General features: G+C 46.5%; 1 protein-coding gene across 17 annotated transcripts in view; it reads left to right on the forward strand.

Annotated features, from left to right (window-relative positions):
* LOC110526722 (smoothelin) overlaps positions 1 to 13,237 on the forward strand; it is an 88,501-nt gene that overhangs the window by 71,208 nt on the left and 4,056 nt on the right. For 4 of the 17 annotated variants that reach the window (XM_090237558.1, XM_036979814.2, XM_090237565.1 and 1 more), the window contains 9 exons: positions 5,880 to 6,074; positions 6,422 to 6,497; positions 6,869 to 6,901; positions 7,889 to 8,071; positions 8,198 to 8,260; positions 8,378 to 8,453; positions 8,587 to 8,742; positions 8,826 to 8,952; positions 9,254 to 9,405. In XM_090237558.1, the coding sequence (XP_090093684.1) occupies positions 5,880 to 6,074; positions 6,422 to 6,497; positions 6,869 to 6,901; positions 7,889 to 8,071; positions 8,198 to 8,260; positions 8,378 to 8,453; positions 8,587 to 8,742; positions 8,826 to 8,952; positions 9,254 to 9,405 (1,061 nt within the window). Of the gene's footprint in view, positions 1 to 5,879; positions 6,075 to 6,421; positions 6,498 to 6,868; positions 6,902 to 7,888; positions 8,072 to 8,197; positions 8,261 to 8,377; positions 8,454 to 8,586; positions 8,743 to 8,825; positions 8,953 to 9,253; positions 9,406 to 10,469; positions 10,577 to 11,559; positions 11,742 to 13,237 lie in introns of those variants that run through there. The other 13 variants (XM_090237560.1, XM_090237563.1, XM_090237567.1 and 10 more) reach the window with 5 other exon arrangements.

Consider the following 13,237-nt stretch of genomic DNA (forward strand, 5'->3'; position numbering starts at 1 on the left):
CCTAAGATTGTGTTGGACTTGGACTACCCTTCAGTCTTTTAGGAACTCCTCACCTCTCTTTGACATTACGAATTGATTTGGGATATCCTGGTCAGATACTGAACCATACCCTTCTCTGTGGCCAACTGATGGATCACAGCCTGGGTGCTCTCTCTGATTACATCTCAGGTATGTGACACACCAATGGCACTCCATCAGACCCTTTGTAATTACAGGACTCGAGAAATTGGACCTGATGTGCTCCTCAGCCTTCTAGAGGCAGTCAGACTGCTCTTGAACCCTGCAGCCTGCTGTAGTCCAGGTCAAAAAGGTCAGCTCTGCTCTGTGTTTTGACTGGGGTAAAGGGAACCCAGCCAAGAGCTGACAATGTAGAGGCTCTCTCTCTCTCTGTCCTATGTCATTTACCTTCAAATTACTCTGATGGTATTAGTCTGGTATTATGTACATATTCTTATTCATTACTTTACATTTCTGTGTATAAGTAGTTGGGAAATTGTTAGATTACTTGTTAGATACTGCATGGTCGGAACTAGAAGCACAAGCATTTCGCTACATTCACATTAACATCTGCTAACCATGTGTATGTGACCAATAACATCTGCTAACCATGTGTATGTGACCAATAACATCTGCTAACCATGTGTATGTGACCAATAACATCTGCTAACCATGTGTATGTGACCAATAACATCTGCTAACCATGTGTATGTGACCAATAACATCTGCTAACCATGTGTATGTGACAAATAAAATGTGATTTGATTTTGATTTGAACACCGATACCACTAACACTGACACAGATAGGCTCTGAAACCTGTTGACCTCTCTGCTCTGTTGGTTGGGAAATCATACTGTATGTTGCTGTAGATTGGTGTGTGTGAAAGTTTGCCAAGTCTGTTATTCCTAATAATGTAATGTATTCTGAGCTGCTCTGAGTGACAGAGCATCCTGGCTCTATAGTGTATGTTTATTGTTGTATGTTGATGACATTTTGAGGGATATTGAAGGAATTGATGTGGTATTATTCAGCTGGACAGGGTCCTTGGCCCAGTAATGCTCCCAGACCAGCTGGTCCTGTCCGTCAGGCCTCCCCCACCCAGAGGGAAGCTGTTCTCCTTTAGTTCAGTCATGTCACAGACTGACAGATGACTGGCATGCATGGAAGCTGATCTTACCCGACCCCTACGCCTCACAATGCCGTACTATATAGATCCACCTCTGCCTCAACACCTCTTACATAACTGAGTCCCGTAGGTCTAGAGTGTACGGACACTCTCAATGGCATAGTGTTAGACTCAACCAGACACCCTTAGCACAATGTCCACTCTCATGCCCATGAAAGAAGACAAAAAAGCCTGTCTCTTTCCAATCATCAATGAATTAGAGATGCGGATCTCTTTTCCCAGCTCTTATATAACCCAGTACTAAAAGTGTACGGACACATCACACAATGGCATAGTGTTAGGCACACCAGCCACTCTTTTTTTATTTTTTATTAAATTTGTTTAATTTAAATTAAAAAAAATATTGGTATCCAATTGTTGTAGTAGCTACTATCCTGTCTCGTCGCTACAACTCCCATACGGGCTCGGAAGAGACGAAGGTTGAAAGTCATGCGTCCTCCGATACACAACCCAACCAGCCGCACTGCTTCTTAACACAGCGCGCATCCAACCCGGAAGCCAGCCGCACCAATGTGTCGGGGCTACACCGTGCACCTGGCAACCTTGGTTAGCGCGCACTGCGCCCGGCCCGCCACAGGAGTCGCTGGTGCGCGATGAGACAAGGACATCCCCACCGACCAAGCCCTCCCTAACCCGGACGACGCTAGGCCAATTGTGCGTCGCCCCACAGACCTCCCAGTCGCGGCCGGTTACGACAGAGCCTGGACGCGAACCCAGGGACTCTGATGGCACAGCTGGCGCTGCAGTACAGCGCCCTTAACCACTGCGCCACCCGGGAGGCCCTCACCAGCCACTCTTAACCTATGTCCACTCTCACACTCTCACAGAAGAAAATAACCCCATCTCTTGCCCTAGGGTACTATAACTGGAACCCTAATCACTAATGAATTATATAACAAGCCATTTTAAAGTGGATCTGTCCTCTCCCTCACCCCTCTCCCTCACTCCCTCACCCCTAACCCCACAATGTCCAAGCATCTGTTCCAGCATCTGTTTGTTTTGGTGTTTTTATGCAGGGCTGTGTCCAATAACATTCCACTGCGGTCAAGTGGCTCTCACTCTGACCTGTCCCATGGGTCAGACCCCTGAATCTCAGTCCAGACCTCCAGGACCAGAACCAGAGGCCACCCTGGATCACACAGCTCTGTCTGCACTGGGGCTGGGGGGCACCCTCTCCCTGGCTGGTCTCTCTGGGAGGAGAGGGGGTGGGGGGGGGCTGATGGGGTCAGTGCCAGCAGTCTGGGGCTAAATCTGGACCTGGACATCTACAACAAAAGCATTAAAGTCTAGCAGACCAGCCCAGTCCAGCCTCTATAGTCAGCAAAAGGCATGTGGCACCATATGAAAATCTATTTAAGAGGTGTTATCTATAGGCTTCATGGCCTCTTAAAATAAATGGTTACAAAGCCAGTGGTATCTTAATGGAAGACTGCTGCGTTTATGTCCATGTCTCATCTCCTTTATTCGTCTGTCAGCAGTGGGAGCACACAAAAAGCTTACATCTCTCCTGTCTGTAACAGCACTGACTGAGGTGCACCATCTGCTCCTGGACAATGTGCTTGTGCTTTTACAGTACTGTAGTGTGTATACTAGTATAGGAGTTAAGCTGGATTCAATCCTACACAGTTTACATTATTGCACCTCTACAGGCCCATAGCCAAAGTAGTGCTTTACTCCTGTCACATGACATGAGCCCGCTGTTCCTCATCATACTGCTTAGACAGACTGAGAGGGCCAATGATGAGTGAGCTAACTGTTGCTTGGCAGGGACGTCGAACCGCTGTATCTCTCTGTTTGTAAGACCTTGGGATTAATAATAATTAGGCAAAGGCTCGTACAATTTATTCACGAGAACGTTCTAAAGTCAAGAATGCAAACACAGTCTTTATAAGACACACACAAACAAGTTCAAATCTTAAGCTACGCCTTGCTCAGACAGTCAGTGTTTTTCCACCTCACAGATACATTGTTTCTTTAATCTGCAACATGCTTCATAATCTTCTGCAAGCCTAACAGTTTCTCCCCTCCACGGGTGGAGACAGAATGTCCTGTAAGGAACGCAGTAGTACAACTTGTCTGTCGATAGCTCCTCTTACCATTTGTTTCACACTTGCACCCTGCTTACATACTAAAAAGGAGCAAAAGGTCCTTGTTCTAATTCTGACAAAAACTACATACATCATCAGATTATAGTTTCTAAAGATTTCATACAATTATATGGTTTCAGGGTGGAATATTTGAATCATTACCTTTAATAAAAACAGCATGGGGATGAGGTAGGTAGATTGGGTGGGCTATTTACAGATGGACTATGTACAGCTGCAGCGATCAGTTAGTTGCTCAGATAGCTGCTCAGATAGCTGATGTTTAAAGTTGGTGAGGGAAATAAAAGTCTCCAGCTTCAGCGATTTTTGCAATTAGTTCCAGTCACTGGCAGCAGAGAACTGGAAGGAAAGGTGGCCAAATGAGGTGTTGGCTTTGGGGATGATCAGTGAGATATACCTGCTGGAACGTGTGCTACGGGTGGGTGTTGTTATCGTGACCAGTGAACTGAGATAAGGCGGAGCTTTACCTAGCATAGACTTATAGATGAGCTGGAGCCAGTGGGTCTGGCGATGAATATGTAGCGAGGGCCAGCCGACTAGAGCATACAGGTCGCAGTGGTGGGTGGTATAAGGTGATTTGGTAACACAACGGATGGCACTGTGATAGACTGCATCCAGTTTGCTGAGTAGAGTATTGGAAGCTATTTTGTAGATGACATCGCCGAAGTCGAGGATCAGCAGGATAGTCAGTTTTACTAGGGTAAGTTTGGCGGCGTGAGTGAAGGAGGCTTTGTTGTGAAATAGAAAGCCGATTCTAGACGATAGGGGACCTTCAATGCTGCGGAAATGTTTTGGTACCCTTCCGCAGATCTGTGCCTCGCCACAATCCCGTTTCTGAGCTCTACTGACAATTCCTGTGACCTCATGGCTTGGTTTTTGCTCTGACATGCACTGTCAAATGTGGGACCTTATATAGACAGGTGTGTGCCTTACCAAATCATGTCCAATGAATTTAATTTTCCACAGGTGGACTCCAATGAAGTTTCAAGTCTCATAGCAACGGGTCTAAAAACTTATGTAAATAAGGTTTTCCTGTTTTTTTTTAGTTTTAATACATTTACAAAAAAATCTAAAAACCTGTTTTGGCTTTGTCATTATGGGGTATTGTGTGTAGATTGCTGAGGTTTAAAAAAAAGTATAATAATTTTAGATTAAGTCTGTAATGTAACAAAATGTAGAAAAAGTGAAGGTGTCTGAATACTTTCCAAAGGCACTAGTGTGTGTGTGTGTGTGTGTGTGTGTGTGTGTGTGTGTGTGTGTGTGTGCTATTGTTCAAAAGTTTGGGGTTACTTAGAAATGTCCTTGTTTTTGAAAGAAGAGCACATTTTTTGTAAATTAAAATAACATAAAATATATCAGAAATACAGTGTAGACATTGTTAATGTTGAAAATGACTATTGTTGCTGGAAATGGCTGGTTTTTAATGGAATATCTACATAGGCATACGGAGGCCCATTATCAGCAACCATCACTCCTGTGTTCCAATGGCAGGTTGTGTTAGCTAATCCAAGTTTATCATTTTATAAGGCTAATTGAGCATTAGAAAACCCTTTTGCAATTATGTTAGCACAGCTGGAAACTGTTGTTCTGATTTAAAGAGGCAATAAAACTGGCCTTTAGACTAATTGAGTATCTGGAGCATCAGCATTTGTGCGTTCGATTACAGGCTCAAAATGGCGGCAAACAAATAACTATCTTCTGAAACTCGTCCGTCTATTCTTGTTCTGAGAAATGAAGGCTATTCCATGCAAGAAATTGCCAAGAAACCTAAGATCTCGTACAACGCTGTGTACTACTCCCTTCACAGAACAGCGCAAACTGTAACCAGAATAGAAAGAGGAGTGGGAGGCCCCGGTGCACAACTGAGCAAGAGGTCAAGAACATTAGAGTGTCTAGTTTGAGAAACAGATGCCTCACAAGTCCTCAAATGTCCCTCTTATTCATTGTTGCAAGTTAAAAACACCTGCAAATCAGCTTCAAGTGATTTTAATTTTGGAAATCTGTTCCCAAGTATTACCACGCATAGAGACACGTGATCAAATACAAATGTAAACAAGGTTTGAAATGGTTATGTTTTAGTCAAATATGATCTGTTTGGCCTTCTTGCGGTCAATTTGCAGCCTACAACGTATTTATAATTATGTTCCAGCCCCCCGACCATCCACTCAAGTACAAATCGTCCCGCGGCTGAGTCTAGTTGATTCTTGGAGTACATGCTCCCCCTCCCACCTCCAAACGTTCCAGGAAGTTTTCCTGAAATCCTCCAGTGCTCATTCCACCCTAAATGTCAGCAAACTGCTGTAAACACAGCTGGGGTTGACGGATCAGAAGCCTCCCTTTTCTGTCCCTCCCCTGGCCTTGTGTGTTCTGGTCCCATGGTTTCTCACCAGCTGGAAAATGGTATTTGAGTATGATCGACCACCTTTTGTATCTGTTTATGTCTGTGAAATTGAAATTAACATTGACCCTCAGCTGAGGATAAAAAATTGTTCACACTCACAGTCTAAAATGGATACCAATCCTGATTTAAAAAGCTGTATAACATGAAAATAACCCATCATGCCCCCTCTCTCTCTCTCTGTCTGTGTAGATGGAGGCAGAGCCTGTGATGGCCTCAGAGCCAGTGTTTGCAGTGGAGCCCACGGTGCAGGTGGCATGCTGTCAGGCCCCGGCTACTGTACCCAACGGCTCTTCTGCAGCTCGGGCCAAAGTCGAAGAACGCTCCGGAAAACTGACTGCAGAACAGCTGGCCGCCATCGACGATGAGGAGCTCCTGGATAAAATGGTACTTCCCACTCCCCCATATCACACATGCTTACAGTCCTCAAATCCCCAAACGTAAATGTGTTGCAATGTGGTGTTGTTGTTTTTGTGTATTAGTGAAGAGTTTAATCTGATCTGCTGAGAGAATTTATATTTGGAAAGGTCGTACCTTTACATTTCAGTGTGTGTCTGTGTGTCTGTGTGTGTACACTACACTCTGTGTGTCTGTGTGTACACTACACTCTGTGTGTCTGTGTGTGTACACTACACTCTGTGTGAGTGTGCTGTGTGTATTTGTAGCTATATGACTGAGTTCGTCTGAAGACCGACCCCTCTCATTCCTTCCGTCTGTCCTGTTCTTTCCGACAGCTGGATGAGTCCAAGGACTTTGAGGAGAGGAAGATGATCCGACAGGCCATGAGAGATCTGCGTAAGAGGAAGAGAGGTGAGAGAGACCACAGCCAGACTAACCAACCTCGTGTCCCTTCCCTCTCTCCAACCTCTTAACACCTTTCAATTTTTCACTCTCTGTACTTACTTGACCACTCTATACCTCAACCTCATTTCTTTTTTTACCTCCTTTTTCTCTCTTCCTTATCCATCTCTTTGTTATTTTCCCCCTCTGGTTTCATATTTGTAGCTGTTGTCTTTTCTCCATCATTGTCTTGTTTTAATTATGATATTAACTGCTGGGTCTTTCTGCTGGTAGTTTGACCTTCATCAAATCTAGTCTGCATTATGTACCTGCCTCATCTCTCGCCATTTTCCATCCTTATTTTCTGATCTTATTTTCACGTTCTCCCATCCTGCTCTCAGAAGCCGTACTGGGATGTACACAGGAGGAAATAGGTAGGAACATCCTGTGTGTTTGCGGACTATGTTAATGCAGTATATGCATCCGTGTTAGTCATTTATCAATGTCCCACTTGGCTGTATCCCCTCATTGTCAACCATACTGTCCCACCAGTGCTGTTTCGAGCTTGTCATTTGAGTTTTCTCAATGATACACATTGATCATGAACTGACCAGCAGCAACCATGAACACGCGGAACCTGTATGGTGGACAATGAGGGAACGCATGAGTCTTTATGTTTTCTGTAGATGTTGGAGTGACTACCCAGTACTCACCACAGTGCCATATGTGATCATATGTGATCAGGAGGATGCGGGGACTTTATGATTCACTCACTGTCTCAGGGCAAACACACCTCATGTTGTTCCACATATGGACGGCTGGGTGCAAAGTGCTAATTGTTTGTTGAGACTCCAGACAGGACTCGGAACTCTGTATCAGAGAAGTTTCCATGGACTTAGTAGCTAGCCACCCAGTTCATCCCTGTATTACCCTTAACCCTAGCCAATCTGTTGAAACCGTAAGTGAGAGGCCGGAGGTATTTAGTTCCATTATAATGAGCGCTTAACTGTGTCTCTGGGGATTAGGAAGGTATAGGGACAGGTAAGACTGCTAGAGCTCCCAGGCATCGGGTAACAGTAGTGTTGGACAGCGTTCAGTAGCCTTTCTATGCCCGTGTCTCACTGGTCTGACGTGACGTTCAGGGTCTCTGTTTGCACTCTTTAATGTTTGTTCAGCACATGCCCCACCACAGCACAGCCTGGGGTTGGTTGTGTTTGTCTTTCACCTGTGGGTGGCTGTTTGTGTTCCAAGGCATTTGATGGTGCTTTGGAAAGAATCTTGAAATGTACCTCCGCAAACATTCAACCCATGTTTAGTTTGGATTTGTAGCAGATGAGATGCTGTCAACTTGTTGAGTGCCTCTTCTCCCTCTTTTTCCACTGACCTTTTCCTCTTGCCATCCCTCCTCTCCTCTATCTCAGACCAAAGAGAAAAGGAGAGAGAGGTTCGTCTTGTGGAGCTTCGGCAGCAGAGAGAAGAGCGCGCTCAGAAGGGTCGTACGGGAGGAGGAGGAGCTGAAGAGGTCGTGATGAGGAAGGTGGAGAAGTCAGCTGATGGCTCCACCCTCAGCCAAGTCACAAAGACAAACCACTTTGCCCAGTCTGGTAGGCCAATCACACACCATGTCTTAGGCTGACAACATGGCTGATACATTTGGGCAGAACACTAGCTCCTGCATGATCTTCCCAGGTCAGTTGAAATGGTTCTAATGTACGTGTTTGTGTGTCTAGGTGATGGCAGCAGGACAGCTCACAGCACCATCATGGAGGCCAGTTATGTGAAGAAAACAGACAGTGAGTCATCAATGCATCTTCCTCCTCATTTAAATCATAATTTGATTGCTATCTGTTCTCATCCATATATGGTGTTGTGTGATCTCACCACCACCACCACCTCCCTGTGTTCTGTAGTGGGGACAGTCCAGTCGAAGTCCTACAGCTACTCATCTACCTCTTCCAGCTCCAGCTCCGCCAGGAAAGTGGGCAGGTGAGAACTGAACCCATATAATACTGTGCTGTATTGAATTCTGTGCCTAAACCCTCCTCCTCTGCAACCCCTATAGGATTAACGGAAATTGTGTTGAACTGTAATTTACCCCTTCTCTATCTTCCTCCATCAGTGTGTTTGACCGTGAGGATGACACAGCGTCCCGTGCTGCGGAGCGCCGGCAGGCTGAGAAGCGTAAGGAGCTGATGAGAGCCCAGAGTCTGCCCAAGACGTCCGCCGCACAGTCCCGCAAAGCCATGATCGAGAAGTTGGAGAAGGAGAGCGGAGGGTAAGGATAGAAAGAACTGAGAATAGCAAAGAATGAGAAGAGTTTAAACAAGTCTATACTAACATAAACCAATCCCCCTTCAGTCCAGGGAATAAAGCGGTTGCCAAGGTGAACATGGTCCAGCGCTCCGCTAGCTGTGTGGTGCCCAATGCCAACTCCATCAAACAGATGCTGCTGGACTGGTGCCGCGCCAAGACCCGCTCATACGAGGTGAGCCAACCCACCATGGCACTATGCTGAGTTTCCTGTCTCCTTAAAGATCTGAGGCATTCACACTTCACACTAGCTCATCCTGCTATGAGGCTTAGGCCTTTATATAACCCCTCTACTGCAATCAAAACCTGCCACCATGTCTTCTCTGTCTGCAATGCTGTGTTCTCTCACATACTCTTGAGTCTAGTCTATGAGGTGACTAATGACATTTGGAAGTATTGGTTAATGCTTTGTGATTGAATATAGTATTAGTATTAATATAGTATACTCCTCCTCTTCTTCTTCTTTCCTCCTGCAGAATGTGGACATCCAGAACTTCTCATCCAGTTGGAGTGATGGCATGGCGTTCTGTGCCCTGGTCCATAACTTCTTCCCAGAGGCCTTTGACTACTCCTCTCTCACTGCTGCCAACCGCAGACACAACTTTGAGGTGGCCTTCAGCACTGCAGAGTGAGTACACACATACACTTGTAAACTGTACATCATGCATGCGCTCATAGACGTACTGAATGTGATGTCTTGAAGTATGACATGCAGTCAGAACTTCAGCCCTGGGCCCTGGGCTAAATGGAATCTTTACTCTTGGAGTTGCTCCATGGCCATTTACAGCAGAATGGACCAGGGTCTGAGTGAACCATCCTCCGTCCCAAAGACCATCAATCGTCTGACCACCCCAAGGCTCTGTTCGTGGGGAATTAGATCCACTGTAGCTGTCTCCTAAGACCCCCACACTCCTCTTTCTCTGCCCCAGACCCCCACACGCCTATTTCTCTGCCCCACACCCCCACACTCCTCTTTCTCTGCCCCAGACCCCCACACTCCTCTTTCTCTGCCCCAGACCCCCACACTCCTCTTTCTCTGCCCCAGACCCCCACACTCCTCTTTCTCTGCCCCAGACCCCCACACGCCTCTTTCTCTGCCCCAGACCCCCACACTCCTCTTTCTCTGCCCCAGACCCCCACACGCCTATTTCTCTGCCCCACACCCCCACACTCCTCTTTCTCTGCCCCAGACCCCCACACTCCTCTTTCTCTGCCCCAGACCCCCACACTCCTCTTTCTCTGCCCCAGACCCCCACACGCCTATTTCTCTGAACAGATATGATCCCTCTATTGGGTATGTTTTTTTGACCTCTGTAAAAATCAACACTGAGCTGCCAGTCTATGGAATCCTCAGGCTCAGCAAGACAGGACCTCTGGGTTCTCCCCATCATCTCTTAGCCTTAATACCACCTAACTACCCATTAATGTACAGTAAGAATGTCTGCCTTGAGGAAGGAAAATAATGTGAATCCACAGGATACAGCCTTTGGATTCATCAGATTCAGCGATTGGACTCAACTCACTGTTTCCAGGGGCCCTACAGTAAGAGGTTTGGGGTGGGCCTGGGCCACTGCTCTTTTTTAGCCCTCCTCTCTCTCATGTCTGTACAGTCAGCTCCTGGATCTGTTACTACCACTACTACTATCTCCTGTACCTTTAAACCTCCACTCTCCATCCACTCTCTCCTCTCAGAGACGTTCTCCTCAGTAACCGCTGTGTGATGTGACCCTCCATCCACCAACCCTGATCTAAACCAGGAAACTCCTGAGACTGACCCCTCCCCAAACAACAACCACCAGGTTACTACAGTACAGGAAGGGCACTTGAGTGACTTCCTCCCAGACCCCTCTCCTTCCCGCTCTCCTTTAATCTGTCCCTCTCCTCCTTCTCCTCTTCCTCACTCCACCTCTGTCATCTCCTCTTTTGATGAGGTCATGTACTGCCGACCTCTGTCCTGTCACCCACCAGTGTCTGCTGTGTTCACCTGTCCTTAGAGCCACTGTGATGATGCTGCTCATGACAAGGACCATGATGATGTAAACACCGAATTGTCAAACGCGTGTTCCTCCTAGCCAGACCCCCAACCCCCTCTTTGCCACTGTGCTGCACTGTCACTCCCTTACCAACCTCACCCCCCCCCCCCCCCCCCCTGCCACTGTGCCTCATCTGGAACCCTCTCTCACACCCCTCCAACACAAACACACCACCCTGTGTCCCACCAGTGTGTTTCTCTTCTAGGTTCACCCTGTGGTCCATGTCTTTATGTCAGTGTAGGATTCTTCTTGTTTTTTTCTTGTCTCTTGTTTTTGTACTGGACAAAACAAAGCCAATGTTCTACCATTGATGTCTCTATAACCCCATGCCCAAGTCTTTTGTCTCAGTGCACAGAAAAAAAACTTTTAAAAAAACAAACAAAAAGGCAAAATGGACGTCACCTGACGCTTCATTTGCCATTTTGTTGTGTCTGCGTGTGTGCACATATGTGTCATGTTGTTCATGAAGCATGTCAACTCATGGATGTGTTTGTTAACACAGGGAATGTAATGTTATGGTGTGTTTTTGTGTCTTCTCTCTCCCTCTCTCCACACCCTGGCTATTCCTCTCACTTGGCTGCTCACTGCTCACTCTCTCATCCTCCTTCCTTCTGTCTCCCTCACTTCTACCTGTTCACTTTTCATATATCTGTATTTTCTGTATTTTCGGCTTTCCTCCCTCTTCTCTTTCTCTCCCCCTCCCTCGCCCCCCTCTCTCCCCCTGCTCCCTCTCCGGGGTGCGGGTGCAGGAAGCTGGCTGACTGTCCCGAGCTGTTGGACGTAGAGGACATGGTGCGGATGCGTGAGCCAGATTGGAAGTGTGTGTACACGTACCTGCAGGAGTTCTACAGGGGCCTGGTGACCAAGGGCCTGGTTAAAACCAAAAACTCCTCCTAAGAGTCACACCCCTAGGACCCCAAATGCACTCATGGTGAGAGAGGGAACAGGCCCACGGAGGAACCTCACGCTGGTGCTGGGGTTTATGGGGTGGGATTGGTGTGAGTGGGAGATTCTCAATTGAGCGAAAGTCTATACTCTACTCGTGTCCTCCGTCCTCTTCTCCGGCCATGACCCAGAAACCAATAAGTGGTCGCCATATGTAGGATAATTCATTAATTGGTTAACCGAGGAGTTTCCTCATCTCCTAGATCGTCTCATCCAGCGGAGGATACCAGAGTTTTTCTCTCAAACCCTTGAATCAGCTGTTGTTTACTCGAAGAAGAAAAACATACACACATTTAAAACGATACGCTACTTATACATTTATCTATAAAATATCTAGCACAACTAGATAAATGTATTTTTACCACTATACACATGACATTTGCCTGATGACGAGCTAGTTGCGAAGGAGAGTCTTATTTCATATATGAGCATTTGTTTCCACGTTTCCTCTCCTCGATGACTCCTATCCTCGATTACCACTGACCTTTTTCAAAAGGAGGCGAGGAGAGGACAGAGAAGAGGACGTGAGGAATTGAGCAAATCCAATTGAGATTCTCCCAGTGTGTGACTGTGGGTGTAGGAGTGCATGTTGTCGGGGGGTCAGGATCAACAACAGTGCCACCAGTTCCATCATATTATGATGGTGAAGTCAGACAGGAGAAGAGTGAGCCATCCATTAATACAATCAAGATCATTATCCTGCAGGAAGTCATATGAAGTTGTAGGAAGCGTACTCTTAGTGTAAGTCAGAGCTCAGTTTTCTCCGCCCTGTGAGCCAGTGCTGGGGTCCAGAGGCCCAAACATGGACTGTGAGTGTGTGACTGCAGTCAGAGCCAGGTTCCAGGCTCCAGCCAGGCAGAGGGCCAGCCATCAGCACACCCCATCTGCAGCTCCACACTTTAAAAGGAGCTGGCGCAACACAACACTGGAGTGGAAACAGAGATTGGAAACAAAGTGGAGAGGAAAAAGAAATGTCAGACCTGTGCTGTGTGAAGCATGTGTATCATCTCCCCTCATTTAGTGACTTCAGAGTTACTGATGTTTTTCTACTTGAAGTGTATAAAGCCTGGTCAGTTATATAAGCCGTTGTTGAATGACATAAATAGACTTATCTCCTTAGTATCTAACACAACAAAGAAAAACTTCATACAGAGTTTTACAGGGTTGACATTTGTGTTTGTCTTTGAGGGGCTAGGTTACTATCTGCTGGTATAGTAGCTGACTCCCTCCCACCTTGCAGCTGTTTCCCAGAGCTCTCCCTCTCCTCCTGCTCTGCGCTCCTGGTTGGGCAGCTCACACTGCCATACTGTTGACTTTGTCAGTCAACTACAGTACATTTAGGGTTTAGTAGTCAAGTGTGCCTCCATGTGGTTATATTCCTGCATTGCACATATATTATTTTGTTTACCAAATGGCAGAATATGTTTGGAACAGATACTTTGTAGTGTCTCCCTCTTGCCTGGTTAGTTTGGGTGGATAAAA

This window comes from Oncorhynchus mykiss, chromosome 6 (genome assembly GCF_057628025.1).
Source record: "Oncorhynchus mykiss isolate SJ-2025 chromosome 6, ASM5762802v1, whole genome shotgun sequence".
Lineage (NCBI taxonomy): Eukaryota > Metazoa > Chordata > Actinopteri > Salmoniformes > Salmonidae > Oncorhynchus > Oncorhynchus mykiss.